The 19,627-nt window shown below is 41.1% G+C and overlaps 1 protein-coding gene across 1 annotated transcript in view; it reads left to right on the forward strand.

The window, feature by feature from the left end:
• The first annotated feature begins 366 nt into the window (after positions 1-366).
• Positions 367-19,627, forward strand: part of Tim8 (translocase of inner membrane 8) — a 40,359-nt gene continuing 21,098 nt past the window's right edge. The window contains exons 1-2 of the mRNA XM_080275657.1: positions 367-828; positions 18,710-18,810. Of these exons, the coding sequence (XP_080131783.1) occupies positions 672-828; positions 18,710-18,810 (258 nt within the window). The 5' untranslated portion in view covers positions 367-671. The remainder of the gene's footprint in view (positions 829-18,709; positions 18,811-19,627) is intronic.

Here is a 19,627-nt window from a genome sequence, read left to right on the forward strand (position 1 = left end):
TCTGCATACTTGAGGCCCTTCTTTCTCCTCTCAGTGTTGATATCTGGGCATATCACTGTTTCCTGTTCTTTGTAATTCCTCTATTGTGTTTCTTTTAAATTCTAATATATTTGCCCCGTACAATAAAGTTGGGAGTTTTTTTTCCAGTATGTTTTGCTTTGTTTACATTGTTGATAAATTGATGACGTAAGACTGTGTGTGTGTGTGTGTGTGTGTGTGTGTATGTATATATATATATATATATATATATATATATATATATTTATTTATTTATATTACAAATAGTTTCTTCAACGTTATTACACGCCGTATGATACCAGAAAGAAAATAATGAAACCGTTCAGAATCTAGGACAGTCATCGCTCTTGAAAAACATAAACAACTAGCCGGTCATCCTTAAGCAAACTCATGTGGTGAAATCCATATACTCATTACTTTTAATATATGTGCTATAAAACAGATCTACCACAGAAAACTGTCAAGTGAGAAAGAAGTAAAGGCAATCATTGTGGTAAGGAGTACAGGCAGACCACAACCGCACCACGAAAGTACTCGCTGGTCAATTTTCAGCTTTCTCCATAGTTACGATAAGTCTCCAGCCCTCTTTTCAGAGTCTCAGATTCTTGCCTTAGCATCTGTACTCGCCTTCAAATCCTCTCGAAACTTTAACAATGGGGTGGTTGTGGGGGGACAGCTCCAGCTCGGACACCTCGGGGTCCTCTTCCAGCAGCTATGACTCCGGGTTCTCTTCGTCTGGGTCTTCATCCGGTTTTTCCAGCTTTGACAGTGGGTCTTCATCATACAGTGATTCCTCCTTTGGGTCTTCAGGTATGCTGTCCCTTTTATATATGGTGGTCAAGTACAGTAATGATTTGGGCTGCCCAGGTATTTAATGATAATATATTGAACTGGACATGGGCAAATGGTTTTATTACAGGATAATGGCTATTTCTGTTGACCATCACAAATAATGAGCATTTCATAACTGTCTTTTTATCTGTACAGTACTTGTTGTATTTTCCTTGATCATCTGATCAATTTCGGGTAATATTATTTGCATTTATGTATTTCTTTAGCTTTATTTTACTAATCTGACTGATTTTTATTTCTTCTGTCTGAAACTGCCTTTGTAAATACTTTACCTGATGCTGTACCCCCAACCTACAGAAATGGACGCTGTATTTCCAAGTGCCCCTAATGCACATAGTAGTATTAGTACATTTTCTAAATGGCTTGCTTGGGGTGCATTAGTACAGTACTCTACCATTTGGTTAGAACATCGGTAAGTATGGTTAGGTTAGGTTAGACTGGAACAGATTATGTCCCATCTTTCCTGTCACTACTTATTGCTTTTCTTTTTGTTACTGGTGGCTTTACATTGAGTGACAAGCCAAATGGTTTCCTGTAAGCCAAGGAACCATTTACAACGCTGGGTGGTAACCATATAACCAAACCATACGTGCTTCCTACGTGTCAAGTGGGTTGGTGGAGGGTTAGTGCCCCTCCCTGTAAAACAAATAACTCAGAGTCAAATGGCCACCCCGTACGGGATTATGGCGTCTGGCAAAAGAAAGAAGAAGAAGTTGGGTATTGATTTGACTTTTTGTTATTCAGCAATATCCATATGATTATTTTTAAAGCACTGACTCAAGTCCAGTCAGCAGGATCACTGATAGCAATATGCATTACTGCTGGTGTTCAGGCAGCCTCATCATATACTGGTACCTTACACTAGATACATTTTGCTGCAGAGGGACTTTCATGTGGTGGCACTAATGTAACCCGCTGGCTTAGATACCTAGTTATACAGATGTCCCTCTGCCTTCTCCCTTTCGTCATGAAAGATTGCTTACTTCTAGTAAAGATAGTAAAGAGGCTAGGATTAGGTAGCATGGCTCATAAAAGCACCCCTTCTCAAATTATTAGGCTCATTCTCAGTGTAACAGCCATAACGTAACTATTCTTTAACCCCTTAACCGCGGGGCGTCACTTTCGTGGTGCTCGGCCACAATGGATCATACCGCGGGGCGTCACTTTCGTGGTGCTCGGCCACAATGGATCATACCGCGGGGCGTCACTTTTGTGATTCTGTGTTATTTTGAATTATTCCGGGCTCTCAAGTGGTGGCTTGTATCATCTATCAGTACTGCCAATGTCCAACACTGGTCAGCACTCCAAATCTCATCTGTACTCCCATCCATTGTTGACATTTTAGCGATTTTACCCCCTTCGTGACTCCCTTCCCTACCTGCCCTCCATTACCCTGTCCTCTCACCTCCAACGCCACACTGCGCTATGCAAATTTCCCCCGGATTTTTCCACAGATTTCATCCATTGAAATAAGCCCTATGCCCTATACTTATACAAAATAATATATACCAAAAAAAATAAGGTAAGTGATAGTGTTATACACCAGGAATTGGCTAATTATCACCTGACAACACCTCACGTGCATTCATTCGCTACATTACCACCGTAATTTCCCCTCTGAATTATGCCTTGTAATCTATCTATCTATCTATCTATCTATTGCCAGACGCCTCAATCCCGTTTGGGGTGGCCACAAACAAATCGCCTCCAAGTCGCCCTGTCCCCCGCCATTTCACTGCCCTGCTCCCAACTCACACCCCCCTCTCTCATATACCTCTCCACCCCATCCCTCCATCTCATCCTCGGCCTCCCCCTCCCTCTTCCCCCCTCCACCTCACTCACATACACTCTCTTCGTCAGTCTTTCGCCCTCCATCCTCTCCACATGGCCAAACCACCTCAGTGTGTTCCTCATAACGCTTCCTATCACATCCACATCCACACCACAACGCTCCTTTATATCCTCATTCGTCAGCCTGTCTCTCCACGTGACTCCACAGGCTTCTCTTAAATAACTCATTTCCACTGCTCTCACTCTTGACTTGTGTCCTTCCAACAATGTCCAAGCTTCACTTCCGTACGTTAGAGTTGGTATCACAATACTGTCATGTAGTAACTTTTTCACTTCCATGCTCACTTCCCTGTTTCTTATCACTGCTTTCAAGGAACCAGCAACCTTTCTTCCCTGCTGTACCCTTTCAAGCACTTCACACTCCAAACCTCCATCCTTACTCATCACACTACCCATTTATTACGATGTCTGTAATAAAAATATATATCAGAAAGGAAGGGAGAAGCCTAAGTGACATTTACATTCACCTGGAACTACCTATTTCTTTATGTATTGCCGAGATTTTCTACCTATAAAAAATTAACCTGTAAGTTAGCAGCAGTCAGCCTCAGTGTCATTGTCAACCCTTCCCTTCTCAGATAAGCCGCGGCATTTAGTTCCTTGTCCTCCGCTGTAGTGAAACCATGTTGCACTCGCGCCCCGCCAATCCTGCCGCTTCTGCGCCCATTGCAAAGGGCCCCTTGACCTCTACCTCTAAGAAAAGTAGTGAGGGAAGCAGGAAAGGGCTTAGTGACTCTGCAGTGGCACGTGAACTTGCAGAATTGTCCATGGTGATGATGGACAGTGATTTTGACGATTCGGGTGAATCGTGTGATGAGCCGGGTGAGGTTATTGTGCCAGAAACTGCTACAACGAGTGCTTCAGTGTCAGAAGTAGTCTCTAGCTCCAAGGGAAAGGAGCCGTTAGTGCAGCAAGGCAAGGAATTTGGGAAGGGAGTGAAAAGGCGGCGTGTTAGCCCCAGAACAATGCCCCGCGTGACCCAGCCCGCCATGAGTCCCGAGTGCATTCACCTCCCCGTTCCCCAAGCCCCACTTCACTCATTTCTTCCTCATCGTCGGCTGAGTTATCTCCGGAGTCTTCATCGTCGGAGTCACCACCAGCATCAACGGTGAAGGCAGGCCGTAGAGGAAGAGGTAAATCAAGGACTGTGAAAAGTAGTGTTGTTAGTAGGGTAAGGGCTGCTAGTGCTGTACGGCAACCCAGGGTCAGTGCGAGTGACCTTGACCGAGATAAATCTGCCTCACAGCCAACCACCACCACGACCACCAGCCCTACACCGCCACGACAGGGAATCCTGGACGCCTTTGCGTGGACAGAAGGGTCAGATTTTGTGCCTGAAAATTTAGTATTTGATGAGAGCTCCTCAGGAGTTCAGCCTGCCTTCACTATTGACGAAAATGCTGAGTGTGTGGACTACCTTTTGGCCTTCCTAGATGACAAAGTCATGCAGCACATATGTGATGAGACCAACAGGTATGAATCACAACGTGATGCAAGTGGTACAGGTGCAGCCAAGATGCAACAGTGGTCCATAATGGGAGTGCAAGAGCTGTATGTGTTCTTTGCCCTCATGCTTCTCATGCCACACTCCAAGAAGCATGAGTTAGAAGAATACTGGTCCATAGACCCCTTACTACCCTCACCCACCTTCAATAAGTACATGGCCAGAGATCGCTTCCGGAACATCATGGGAAACCTGCACTTTGCCGACAACGATGTACCTTCCCAAACCAACCCACTCTGGAAGATCCGGGAGATTCTGAGCAGAATGAAGGATAAGTTTATGTCATTCTTCCACCCCTTTCAGAAGGTTGTCATTGACGAATCCTTGTTTTGTTCAGAGGACGTCTTCGGTTTGTTCAGTACATTCCAAGCAAACGCCATCGCTTTGGAATTAAGTTCTTTGTACTGTGCGACTGTAAGACGGGGTACATCCTTGACTTCGTCATTTATTCAGCCAGCACTGTCGATCTCGATAAAACACACCCCCTTGGCTTCTCAGGCTGTGCAGTGAAAGTGCTCCTTGAAAAGTATTTTGGTGGGAATCATGTGCTGTATACAGACAACTACTATACAGCACCGAAACTTGCCAAGTACCTTTCTGAGCACGGCATTAGCTCCTGCGGCACTGTCAAAAGTAATCGTGCCCACTTCCCCAAATTCACAGAGGCAGGAACCTCGCAGCGAGGAGACGTGCACCTACACAAGTCTGAGAAGATGCTGGCAATAAGGTGGCATGACAAGAGGGTCGTGCACATGCTCACCACCGTACATAAGGGGGAGATGACAGACAGTGGGAAGGTCGACCGTAGGACAGGCGAACCTGTGATGAAACCTGATGCTGTGTTGGACTACAATATCAACATGCGGCTGGTGGACAAGTCCGACATGATGATTGGTGAGATCGACTGCCTCAGGAAGAATACTAGGTGGTACAGTAAAGTTTTTCTGCATCTCATAGATATGATGATGCTGAATGCCTTCATCCTGTACAAGATGAAGGTCAAGCCACCCAAGTCCGTCTCCCTGAGGTTGTTTGCCAGGACTTGTGTCCAGCAGCTGCTGGAAAGATATGGTAGGGTGACAGCAGCAACTCCAAGGCGCCATCCAGTAACACTTCCCGACCGACTTGACCAGAGGGCGTATATGGATCGGCACAGACTTGAGCTTATGCCTGCCACAGGGAAAAGGAAGGCTGCGATTCACAGGTGTCAGGTGTGTGCACATACCACCCGCCGTACACCTGAGCACAAACGCACCTCTTGGCAGTGCGCTGAGTGCCAGGTTCCCCTCTGTGTTACCTGCTTCTTCGATTACCACAGCCAGAAGCAGTTCTAACAGTGCAAGTGTGAAAGGAGAATGATTTGGAAATAATGTGTAAATAGCAAGTGAAAGCAATGGATGTTCAGTACATATGATTGAACAGTGTATTATAGTTTTATCTTACTGAAAGTGACAGTGAATAACATAGTGTAAGTAAAATAGAAGGGTAAATATTGAAAATAGAATAGAAAATGTAAATAGTTATGTAAGTACTTAGTAATATAAGAATATGAGTACAAATACTCGTAATTTATGTTATAACAGTGAAAGTGAATCCGTGGCTCTCTACGTATTTTACTGAATGAAAAATTGAATGACTTCAGTGACTAAACTAATACTACTGAAGGAAACTTATGGAGAAAGACTCCAGATATATATAAGTGTGATATAGTAATAGAAATATAAAGTGTGAGGGGTTTTATAAATAATAAATGACAGAGTACCAAGAGCGAACTAGCGCAAGTGCGACGATCAGATGTGCTCGTAATTTCCATTGCTTTCACAGTGTTTTTTTTTTTTTGGAGTATGGATCCCAAACTACTTGAAAATCATAGAGTAGTGTTTATAGTGTTTATATCTGACTGTGGTAATCATATTAAGGGTTGTCGGGAAGTGTAAAGTGGAGACTTCGTTACCCAACTTCAGAGGTCTCCACAAGTACCGACGATGGCTCAACAAACATTCCAGGAGAAAGCTGAAGGTATGTGCCATAAGCATATGTAATTTTAATATTCTAGGACTAATAACTGATTTTTGGCAAATATTTTTTGAGAGTCTGTTGGAGCCCAAATAACCCCGCAGGACACGCAAAACATTGGTAAACATGCCCGCGGTGTAGGGGTTAAAGCACTGACACACACTACTGTATTACGGTAATTACATTTTGTGGTAGATTTGTACTCGAAAGTCAAAGAATTTGTTTCTCTTTGCAGTTCTATGCCCTGGTTTCTTCAGTTTTAATATGTGGCCTCTGGTGATAGTAGCTTTTCATATCTCTCTGGAAGAATTGAGTGGTGTCAACATTCTCATAGCCCTTTAAGATTTTAAAGGTTTCCATCATGTCCCTCCACTCCCCCTTCAGTCTTCTTTCTTCAAGCATGGTTAGTTTTTGGAGAGAGAGTCTGTCTTCATAGCTCAGATCCGCCTGTTCCAGTATGATCGTGGTGGCCTGTCGCTGCACTAGTTGTTTGTGGTGGCCTGTCACTGCACTCTCAGTTGTCAGTGCCCCTCCTGATGCATGGGGACCAGGCTTGGACTGCATACTTCAAGTGGGGATGGACAAGGACTTTGTACAGAGGCTTAAACATTTCTGCATCCATACAAGTAAAAGTTCTTTTAATCCTCCCTACTGCAGGATTTATCTTTGCAGCTGCTTTGGAGATGTGAAGGGATGACCTGAGTTTGGAGTCAATGTGCATTCCAAGGTCTTTTTCCTGTTCTGCCTTCTGAAGGAGAATGTCATTCATAAGGTAGTCATAATATGGTTGTCCTTGCCAATTTGCATCACACTGCATTTCATTTCAACCCATTATTCACTGCTGAAGTTTGAGTATGCCTAACTGAAGGATTTGTTTATTAAGTGGATCTCTGATGATCCCATCAGCAAATAAGATCCCACGAGACTTGTGTCTCCTCTAGTATGTCATAAACATAGACCAGGAACAGGAGAGGACCAAGGATGCCACCTAGCCATATTTCACTTAAGTCCTCCCTCCATTCTCAGTAAGAAACCTTCGCACATACCCTCTGCCTCCAGTTCTTCAAGAAGCTTTTTATTCAGTCTAGCACTTTGCCTTTAATCCCTAAAGCCTGAAGTACCCGGTATGGCTACCAACCATCAGTGGGGCACTGTGTCAAAGGCCTTCCAGCAGTCTAGATATATTACATCTACACGTTTTCCCTTGTTCCGGGCATTTTCCAAGTCTTCAAAGTATTCTAACAGCTCATGGTGGTCCTCAATCTGTGTCTTGTGTTTTTCAAGGATCTTTACCCCTAAATGGCTGCCAGCATTGAGCAACACTTTACCATAAACGTGCTGGTGATGTCAAATTAACGCAAGCTATAGAAAACTGTGAACAACTTGGGAAGAGAACAAAGGTCAGTGGTACGTTTACCTGACCCTGCTCTATCACCCCATGCACTCAGGTGGTCGCTCTTTCTCATGTTTTTGTCCATATGTTAATGGCACATACAAAGTGAATTTTATGATAACTTCTGCGAATCACAGGGTGTGTTTAGGAAGCCAGAAAAACATATTGCCTGGTTTGCCACACGATCCTCATTGCATCTGTAAGAAAAAGAAATTGGTTCTAGAATTATGAAAAAATGGTCCCTGGGCCAGCCAGGGACGCCTGCAAATTTCTGAACTCACGGCCACTGAGGAGCTAAAAGGGACAGAAGTGAGACTAACAGGTCAATGGTGGACTGCGGGAAAAGGGTAATTTCAACCTAAAGTCAACTTGATTCACATTTCAGGTGGGTCTGAGACCACAATAACAACAATATTGCTTTTCTTTTCACCGTTTCTAGTCCAAAAGTAAAATAAAATATGTATGTTGAATCTGCTGTACTGGTAGTACTTAAGTGATATAGGACTGTAAAGATGTAAGAAAACTGTTGGAATTACTGTGCCCCAGCTGTAAAATTTTACCAGTTATTAATGTAAGTTACAACTGTAGCCTGCAGTTTTACATTCCTCCTTTTCTGACTGGTTAAGATTACACCTTCTAAGTGACACACAATGGTAAGCCTGAAAGAAACCTGGAGGTATTATTACTTAACCAATACAATATGTTTCATAAGGAAAAAAACTGCATCTACAGTTTACATTATGCCATAATCAGAATTATGAAGAAATTGTTAGGTGTAATGGCAACTACAGTATAATATATATACTGTATGTTATAAAAGAGATACTGCACAAGGCAGGGCAGTGGATGTTGATGTGGCCCTAATAAGAGAGGGCAGTGTTTGGAAACTCCCTGTAGAGTTGTTTGCAGATGATACTGTGTTGTTAAGTGAAGACAAAGGGGAGCTACAAAGCTCGGTGGATGAGTTTGGAAGAGTATGTAAGAAACGGAATCTAAAGGTGAATGTAGGGAAGAGTAAAATTATGATCTTCGAGAGAAATGAAGCCAGTGAATGTACTGTACAGTGAGGTTGGATGATGAGGAAATGGAAAATGTGAGTTCATTTAAGTACTGTACTTGAGTAGCGTGATGAGTAAGGATGGAAGTTTGGAGGGTGAAGTGCTCGAAAGGGTACAGCAAGGAAGAAAGGTTGCTGGTTCCTTGAAAACAGTGGTAAGAAACAGGGAAGTGAAAAAGTTATTACATGACAGTATTGTGATACCAACTCTAACGTATGGAAGTGAAGCTTGGACGTTGTTGGAGAGACACAAGTCAATAATGAAAGCTGTAGAAATGAGTTATTTGAGAGGAGCATGTGGAGTCACATGGAGAGACAGACTGACAAATGAGGATGTGAAGGAGCATTCTGATGTGGATGTGGATGTAATAGAAAGCATTAGGAGAAACACACAGTTGGTTTGGCCATGTGGAGAGGATGTAGAGTGAGAGACTGACGAGGAGTGTGTACGTGAGCGAGGTGGAAGGGGAGGCCAAGGATGAGATGGAGGGATGGAGTGGAGAGGTATATGAGAGAGGGGGGTGTGAGTTGGAAGCAGGACAGTGAAATGGCGGGGGACAGGGTGATGTGGAGGTGATTTGTTTGTGGCCACCCCATATGGGATTAAGGTGTCTGGCAATAGACAGATACTGTACCCATTACTAAATTTTACCATACTGGTAACAGACTCTTTTATTTTAATATTCATAAAGTCACACACACACACACACACACAAAACTAAATGTCAGGAGAAAGCATTAATACATTCAACAAATGTGGTGTTGGCTGAAAAGCTGAGGGGCTTAACTGATGTTCTGCAACTTTTACTGAATTGCTTACTACCTCTTGTCTGCAGTTTCTGGCCTAGATGGCCATTAATGGATGCCAGCAGCACTGTGTATGTGTGTGTGTGTTCTTACCTAATTGTATCCTTACAGGAATGAGTCAAGCTCATACTGTCCCGTGTCTTAAACCATACTTATCGTACATATCCTTAAATATGTGAATTGTTTTGGCACACACTATTTCATTCGGTGGAGCATTCCACTGATCAATTGCTCTATTTGGGAAACTAAATTTCCTTACGTCTTTATCACCTCTCGTTTTATGGAGTTTTTTTGCAGTATCCTCTTGCTGATGCTTCCCCATATGTTAAGTAATCATTTATGTCTATTTTCTCCTTCCCTGATATGCATTTATACAGCATAATCATGTCACCTCTATTCTTTCTCTCCTGTAGTGTTGGTAGATCCAGTTTATTTAGTCTTTCTTCGTAGCTTAGATCCCGTAAGCTTGGTACCCATCTTGTAGCGGTCCATTGAACTTTTTCAATCTTATCTAAGCGTTTTTTGAGATGAGGACTCCAGACTACTGATGCATACTCCAGGGTTGGTCTGATGAATGATGTTATTATCTTCTTAGCATGTCTTCATTTATGTATGTAAACGCTGTTCTCATATTGGCAAGCAGTGTATACATGTTCCGTACCTTCTCACTGATGTGGTCAGCCAGAGATAGTCTGTTATTGAGACAATCACACTTAGGTCCTTCTCTCTTTCTGATGTGTTTAGGGTTTTATTTCCTAACATATAATCCAAATCAGGTCTTTTTTCACTTTTACCAAACTTGATTACATGATACTTGTCCACATGGAATTCCATTTGCCATGTATTACTCCATTCACGAAGTTTATTTAATTCTTCTTGTAGCTCTTTACAAGAGTCTGTGTTAGTAATTCTCCTTTGTATTTTTGCATCATCTCCAAACATATTTTGATAGCTTTCATTTCCAGTGTTACTGTCTGTATCATTTATATGCACTAAAAACATGATTGGTGCCAGCACTGAGCCGTGTGGTACTCCACTAGTCACTTCTTTCCATGATGAGCAATTTCCCCTTAGCACTGTTCTAATTTTTCTTTTCATGAGAAAATCTTGCATCCAATAATACAGTTTGCCTCGAATTCCTCCTTGATGGTATAGTTTCCATAAAAGTCTTTGGTGTGGTACTGTGTCAAATGCTTTCTTGAAATCTAAATAGATATTGTCCACCCATCCTTCTCTTTCCTGTAATGTGTCTGTTACTCTATCATAGTAGCTCAACAGATTAGTAACACATGATTTTCCTTTTCTGAAACCAAACTGTCTTTCAGTTATCATACTGTATTCTTCTAGGTGATTTACCCAAGCTTTTCTGATAAGCTTTTCTAATACCTTGCTTACAACACTGGTTAATGATACTGGTCGGTAGTTGAGTGGCTTTTGTCTAGTCCCTTTCTTGAATAAGGGAACAATGTTTTCTTCCAAATATCAGGTAGTTTACCTTGACTCAAGGATTTCTTGAAAATTAAAAATAATGGTTTACTTAACTCCTTTGCACATTCACATAGCACCCAACATGAAATTTCATCAGGACTATTTGCTTTTCCTTTGTCTAATTTACTTAGCTCCTGTATTTCTTATTCTGATGTTGTATATCTGGTAGTATGTGTGGGCATGCATGTTCCACTCAATCCCTCTCAAAATTTTTTTCCTCTGTAAAAACTGATTGGAAATTCTGTTTAGTGCTTCACAAATATTCTTCTCCTGTGTATGGGTGATTCCATCGTCCGTAATGGATTGTATTTTATCTTTTTGGTTTTGCTTCTGATGTAGCTGTAAAATAGCTTTGGTTGATCACTTCTTTTATTTATGATATCCTCCTCAAACTGTCTTTGGGCTTCCCTCCTTATTCTTGTATAATCGTTTCTTGCCTGTTTGTAATTATTATATGCCCTTTCACTATTCTGTCTTCTGTATCTATTCCACAACAAATCTCTTTTTTTCTTTTGATTTTTTACATTCTGTATTGAACCATTTCTTTATTTTCTTTTCTGCTTCTTTGTGCTGTGGGATGTACTTCTGGACTCCTATTTCATAAAGTTCACAGAATTTTTCATATATAGCATTTAAATCTTGTCCTCTAAGCTCCTTTTCCCAAGTAATTTCTAAGAAGTACTTCTTTAGGTCATGATACTTTCCCTTTGTATAGTTTAGGCTCTTTTTGTAACTTTCATTGCTGTTATCTATTTCATATGCAATCCTGAAATTGCGATTTAGTATTGCATGGTCGCTTTTGCCGAATGGTTTGTGTGTGTGTGTGTGTGTGTGTGTGTGTGTGTGTGTTCTTACCTAATTGTATCTTTACAGGAATGAGTCAAGCTCGTACTGTCCCGTGTCTTAAACCATATTTATCTTACATATCCTTAAATTTGTGAATTGTTTTGGCACACACTATTTTATTCGGTGGTGCATTCCATTGATCAATTGCTCTGTTTGGGAAACTGAATTTCCTTACGTCTTTATCACCTCTCTTCTTATGCAGTTTTTTGCAGTGTCCTCTTGCTGATGCTTCCCCATATGTTAAGTAATCATTTATGTCTATTTTCTCCTTCCCTGATATGCATTTATATAGCATTATCATGTCACCTCTTTTCCTTCTCTCCTGTAGTGTTGGTAGATTCAGTTTATTTAGTCTTTCTTCGTAGCTTAGGTCCCTTAAGCTTGGTATCCATCTTGTAGCGGCCCTTTGAGCTTTTTCAATCTTGTCTATGTGTTTTTTGAGATGAGGACTCCAGACTACCGATGCATACTCCAGGGTTGGTATACATGTTCCGTACCTTCTCGCTGATGTGGTCAGCCGGAGACAGTCTGTTATTGATAATCACACCTAGGTCCTTCTCTCTTTCTGATGTGTTTAGGGTTTTATTTCCTAACGTATAATCCCAATCAGGTCTTTTTCCACTTTTACCAAACTTGATTACATGACACTTGTCCACACTGAATTCCATTTGCCATGTATTACTCCATTCATGAAGTTTATTTAATTCTTCTTGTAGCTCTTTATAAGAGTCTGTGTTAGTAATTCTCCTTTGTATTTTTGCATCATCTGCAATATTTAGATAGCTTTCATTTCCAGTGTTACTGTTTATATCATTTATATACACTAAAAACATGATTGATGCCAGCACTGAACCCTGTGGTACTCCACTAGTCACTTCTTTCCATGATGAGTAGTTTCCCCTTAGTACTGTTCTCATTTCTCTTTTTATGAGAAAATCTTGCATCCACCAAAACAGTTTGCCTCAAATTCCTCCTTGATGGTACAGTTTCCATTAAAGTCTTTGGTGTGGTACTGTGTCAAATGCTTTCTTGAAATCTAAATAGATACTGTCTACCCATCCTTCTCTTTCCTGTATTGTGTCTGTTTCTCTGTCATAGTAGCTCAACAGATTAGTAACACATGATTTTCCTTTTCTGATACCAACTGTCTTTCTGTTATCATACTATGTTCTTCTAGATGATTTACCCACACTTTTCTTATAAGCTTTTCTAATACCTTGCTTACAAAACTGGTCAGTGATACTGGTCGGTAGTTGAATGGATTTTGTCTATTCCCTTCCTTGAATAAAGGGACAATATTTGCTTTCTTCCTAATATCAGGTAGTTTACCTTGACTCAAAGATTTCTTGAAAATTAAAAATAATGGTATACTTAACTCCTTTGCACATTCTCGTAGTACCCAACATGAAATTTCATCAGGACCACTTGCTTTTCCTCTGTCTAATTTACTTAACTCCTCCTGTATTACTTTTTCTGATATTTGTATATCTGGTAGTATGTGTGAACATGCATGTTCCACATAGTCCCTCTCAAAATTTTTTCTTCTGTAAAAACTAATTGGAAATTCTTATTTAGCGCTTCACGAATATCTTTCTCTTGCGTATAGGTGATTCCCTCGTCCATAATGGATTGTATTATATCTTTTACTTTGGTTTTGCTTCTGATGTAGCTGTAAAATAGCTTTGGTTGATCACTACTTTTATTTATTATATCCTCCTCAAACTGTTTGTGTGTGTGTGTAATTCACCGGGTCGGTCAGGATCACTTGATGGTCGTGATCGTCAGCTTTTTAACCCTCCCGGAAGTGAGCTGAGAGCTCATATAGTCCGATCTAAGGGCAAGGCTGTGACCTTCACACACGCACACACCCATCCCCTTGCTCAAGGGACAGTAACCACCCACTTCGTCAGTGAAACTTTTCGCAACCTGAGCGAGGCGCGAACTCCCGTCCACCAGTTGGCAAGTGGGAACGTTACCACTGCACCAGCGAGCGGTGTGTGTGTGTGTGTGTGTGTGTGTGTTTTAAGCATACCTGTATACTGGTGACTTAATGCATTATGAACATGATGGTTGGGAACCAGTTAACCCTGTTCCACTTCATTCTGATCCATCCCCCTTTTTAGCATAATCTATCTATCTATCTAGCTATTGCCAGACGCCTCAATCCCGTTTGGGGTGGCCACAAACAAATCGCCTCCAAGTCACCCTGTCCCCCGCCATTTCACTGCCCTGCTCCCAACTCACACCCCCCTCTCTCATATACCTCTCCACCCCATCCCTCCATCTCATCCTCGGCCTCCCCCTTCCTCTTCCCCCCTCCACCTCACTCACATACACTCTCTTCGTCAGTCTTTCACCCTCCATCCTCTCCACATGGCCAAATCACCTCAGTGTGTTCCTCATAACACTTCCTATCACATCCACATCCACACCACAACGCTCCTTTATATCCTCATTCATCAGCCTGTCTCTCCACGTGACTCCACAGGCTCCTCTTAAATAACTCATTTCCACTGCTCTCACTCTTGACTTGTGTCCTTCCAACAATATCCAAGCTTCACTTCCGTACGTTAGAGTTGGTATCACAATACTGTCATGTAGTAACTTTTTCACTTCCATGCTCACTTCCCTGTTTCTTATCACTGCTTTCAAAGAACCAGCAATCTTTCTTCCCTGCTGTACCCTTTCAAGCACTTCACCCTCCAAACCTCCAGCCTTACTTAATTTAGAAATTTTCAAACTGTATGGATTTCTTATGCATACACTGCACATTACCATATCTGTTGATATACAACATCTGTGCACTCTAAAGAGGTCTCTGTGAGCACCCAGCTGAAGTGAAAGAATTTCTGCAGATTACCTGGTTCATATGTATGCGAGTCCAGGGCTATAATGGCCACAAAAGCGGATGAGAAACTCTAGCTTGAAACACATATTTTAAAAGTCACTAACCCTTCGTGGACAGAGAGTGTCCTTCAGATGTTTAAAATAGTTTGGCTGTAACCAAAGTAAAGTCCAGTGTTCCAATAGTCCTTTTGAGATGAAAGATAAAATGCTACCGTATTTATTGGTTGTGTGAGGTCATTATTTTATCACAATGGTAATTTGATTTTTTTTTTTTCCCTAAATGCAGAATAGAAGGAACCAAAGGCTAGAAACCCACAAATTGTTCCCTCCAAGAAAAAAATAAAAAACAACACTAAAGGAGCACTCACTGGAGCACATCTCTCCAACAAGGGCAACATAATTTCCAAATCACTCTTCATAAAGGGTTAGGGTTTCTCAACATTGATTAGAGTTTCGCAAAAAGTTTTCCGGCTCCAGAGTCTGTAATATGATCCGGATTGATCCCAAAAGTTAATTGGCTGTTCCCTGGGACATTGGCTATCTACCCACCAAATTTGGTCCAAATCTCTCCTTTAGATTATGGCAACTGGCAATAGATAGATAGTTTTTGAGTAATCCTGCTAACAGACAAACTAACATGCAAACAAACAAACAGGGGTGAAAACATACTCTCTTTGTTAGAGAGAATAATAGAGCCAAATTTAAGATCCAATCTTTTTCAAATGCCCAGACACACTGTGTTTAAAAGGCTGGAGGTCATAGATAGTTGGATATAAAGTAGACAGAGAAAGACAGTTTCAGAGGTGACTGGTTGCATACATGAGGGACTGGGAGTAATGGTTAACTTTGCATTAGATAGTTGGACAGAAAAAGGATGAGAGTTTGCTGCTAGATGTGTCCTACATGCCCACCATAGAGATGGAGAGATGCATCCAAACAGTTCAGAGAAGCAGTGACCACTGAGAAAAAAAAAAAAAAAAAAAAAAAAAAAAAAAAAAAAAAAATATAAAGATAAAGATGCAACACTGCAATGAAGAGACAGAGGTTGAAGGGAGAGTTTACTCTACACAGGGGTGAATAAAGTCCATGTATGAAGGGAGAGTTTACTCTACACAGGGGCGAATAAAGTCCATGTATAAAGTCAACAAATGTGCAGAGGTAAAGAAGGCACAGAGTCAGCTTGGCAAGCCTAATCTCTTAGTAGCAGATTTTACAAGGGAGGTACAGGTATACCCCGGTTTAACAATGCAATTGGTTCAGTAAAAACTCATCGTTGGGTGGGGTATCATATCTCGGGGTAGATTTAACATGTAACGTATAGGGATGTGTTTTTAAGCCTTGGGTTTCCCCCCCAACCAAGTCCTAAACCCACTCAAATGAGTCCAAAAACAAGTTCAAAGCCAATCTATCTGGCCTAATTGCTGTCAAAAAAAAGCTAACCTAAGCCTACTGCCCGTAAATACTGTAACTCACTAAAACCAACAAATAAAATCTGAAAATTGTCAAATATAAATCAGGAAAACATCATGCGTTGTAAACTGTACCCCAAAATGACAATGTTTGCCCCACCTATGGCCAAAGCACATTAATCTAAGTCTAAAAACAGTTCATAAATCAACCTAAACACAGAACTTTAGTCTAACATATCATCAAAATTGGTTAAAAAAAAAAAAAAAAAAAAAAAAAAAAAAATTAAAACCCACCATTAAACCAGGGTATGACCAACGTTAGGCAGGGTATGGTGGTATTTCTACCCCCATCGTTAAACCGGGGTATCGTATATCGAGGTATACCTGTACTGTACTTTGATCTTTCCAAGATAAATCCTGAGAGAATGAAACCCCAAGTATGTTCAAAGATGATGTAGGATTGAGTTGGGTATTGTTAAAAATTAGAGGATATTCCCATGGTACATTCCAATGGGTCAAAAGATGTAAAAACAGATGTTCATGTGATAGGTTTTGATAGGTCAAAAAATGTATGAAATGACTTTTTGAAGCATTATGAACAACAATATTACTTTGATCCCAATCAGAGATATGAACCAAGTCAGACAATGCGTGTGCCTAGCCTCATCCCTTGTTTGCCAAAGTAGTTGCTGTGATGGATGCTGCGGGATGCGGATGGAAAGGCGATAGGTGGAGTCACCAACGGATGAATGAATAGGGTTAGAGGTACAGCTTAGAAGGTCACTGATGAATAGAAGGAAGAGAGTTGGTGACAGGACAGAGCCCTGAGGAACACCATTACTGATTGCCCTAGGAGAACAACGTTGGCTATCTACAGCAGCAGCAACAGAATGACCAGAAAGGAAGCTAAAGATAAAGGCACAGACAGGCTAGAAATTGTAAGAGGGCAGTTTGGAAATTAAAGATTTATGCCAGACTTAACTGAAAGCCTTTGAGATGTCATGTGCAATGGCAAAGATTTTGCTAAAGTCCCAATAGGAGAATGACCAGGAGTCAGAAAGGAAGGTGAGAAGAATACCAGTGAAGCATCCATGGCGGAACCCATACTGACGATCCGAAAGAAGGTTATGATAGGAAAGGTGCTTTATTTTTTATTATTATTACAGTATTATTATTATTATTATTATTATTATTATTTGTGGTAGGTGGGGGCGCTCACCATCCACTCACTCGATGTAGTGCTGCTCTTGGGTGTCTGCCCTTTCCTCTCTTCCATCCCTCTTTCCTTCTATCCTCTTCTGTCTTCCTTTTGTTCATTCTTCCCTTGTCCTTCTGCCTATGGGCAACTTTACACTCCCTCTTCTGTCTTTCTTTCCTTCATTCTTTTCTCTTCCTTCTGCCTGTGAGTGACTCTACACTGAGAGACAAGCCAAATAGTTTCCTGTACACCAGGAAACCATTTACTACATTGGGTGGTAACCATATAACCAAATTTTGGCGCCTGGTTGTTTAGTGGGTAATTATTGCGCTCCAGTCGGATTGAGCCGGTGAAGGTTTATAATCAAGGGATGGTTGGGGTTCATTGCTCACGTAATGCCACTCAGGAATGAGTGAGGCTGGTCACTCTCATCTTAAATGTCAGGACCAACTGCCTAGCCCCGGGCTCCTACGCTCCTCATGGGGCAATGTAGGATTGGATGATAGACAGACAGATAGATTATAATTATTATTATTGTTATTATTATTATTATTTTTAGGAAAAGATTCCAAACTTTACGAATACAGGAGGTTAAAAGAGTTAGGAGGTAGTTAGAGGGCTGGGAATGGTCACCCTTCTTCAAGACAGGCTGAATGGGAGGAAACTTCTGCCAAGAAGGAAAGGTACAAGTTGACAACCAATGGCAAAAGAGTTTACCCAGATAGGGTGTATGCACAGTTCTTGAGGACAACATGAAAGACCCCCTCAGGCTCATATGCCTTGTTAGTATTGAGGCCAGTGATGGCAGAAAACACATCAACTGATGAAATTTTAATGTCATCCATGAGGAAGTCAAAGTGGGGAAGTGATGGAGGGTGTAGCTCCATTTTTTGGGCACTTGATAAACATAATGCTTCCCTTTTCTTGTCTTTGAATCCTACCCACATCATTAAAAGTACAAAATTTGCTAATGATGATAATGAAAAATGTCATAAAACCCATTTCATCCAAGGAGTCTCATAAGCTGCTATCTGGCAGGAGTTTGAGTTAAGTAAGTAGTCATTAAAGTACTGAATCACTTAATGATGATTTCATTTAACTCCCTTAGTCTGGGTTGTTTCCTAAGGTGAATTAACTTGGCATAAGCCAGATTAATATTATAAGTTTTCATTGTACTGATACATGTATTCCTACAATTTCATTGTCACTGGCTCACCACTACATGGGGATGAAATATCAAAATGGAGATACAATAGCTTCCTGGGGAAGAATACTGTTGTTTACTTTTAATTTTTGTCTTCAGCATAAAATTAATAATCTTTGGCTGAAAGAATGATTTTACTTTAATTTAGGTACCAGAGACAATACTGTATCAGTTGTGATTCTCTTAACAGTGTGGACTAACTCTCCCCCCTCCCCACAGGTATGGACAGTGGTAGTAGCAGTATGGGAGGATTGGGCAAGGATGCAGAACTCCAGTCATTCCTTGTTATGGAGCAACAAAAAGCACAGATGCAGGCCATGGTAAGAATGTGTTGTGTCTGTCATGATGCAAGTTATGGTGAGAGGCATTTTGTGTATTGATGATGAAGTAAGTGATAGTGAGAGGTGTTTGTGCATAGGTAATGATGATAATGATGACTTTGCAAGTAATGGTGTGTGTGTGTGTGTGTGTGTGTGTGTGTGTGTGTGTGTGTGTGTTTGTTTGTGTGTGTGTGTGTGTGTGTTTACCTATTTGTAGTATACAGGAATTGAGCAATGCTCGTGTTGTCCTGTCTCCATATCCACATTTATCTAGTTTACTTTTACACACATGAATGTTTTTCTCCTGCACCATCTTTTTGTCTGTCGTTCCAAATACTTATGTATTTACCCAATATACCTAATTGAGATACACACGAAATATGCTATGCTCGTGGATTCCCATCGCTGTTTCACAGTAAGTCAAATTTAGCTTTAAACTCGTTTAAGATTTTAGACTGGATGATCTCTTTGTCCAGGCTATTCCATAAATCTATACTTCTGTAAGGAAAGATATATTTCTTGATATCCTTCAAGCAGCTTGACTTTTTCAATTTCATTCAAGGTTATGAAGGAGTGCATGGGGGATGTGCATATGGTCTAAGGAATGCAGAAGGGGAAAGGATACTCGAGTTTGGGGAGGCAACGGACATGATTGTGTGCAATACATATTTTAGGAAAAGAGACAGTAGGTTAATTACGTATGAGTCTGGGGGAAATAGCAGTCAGATAGATTATTTTCTGGTTAGGAGGGCCGATAGGAGGTTAGTGAGGGATGTTAAAGTTATAGGAAGTGAGGAGTGTGTGCAGCAGCACAAAC

This window comes from Coenobita brevimanus, chromosome 62 (assembly GCF_032717465.1).
Source record: "Coenobita brevimanus isolate Jiangsu-jjx chromosome 62, ASM3271746v2, whole genome shotgun sequence".
Lineage (NCBI taxonomy): Eukaryota > Metazoa > Arthropoda > Malacostraca > Decapoda > Coenobitidae > Coenobita > Coenobita brevimanus.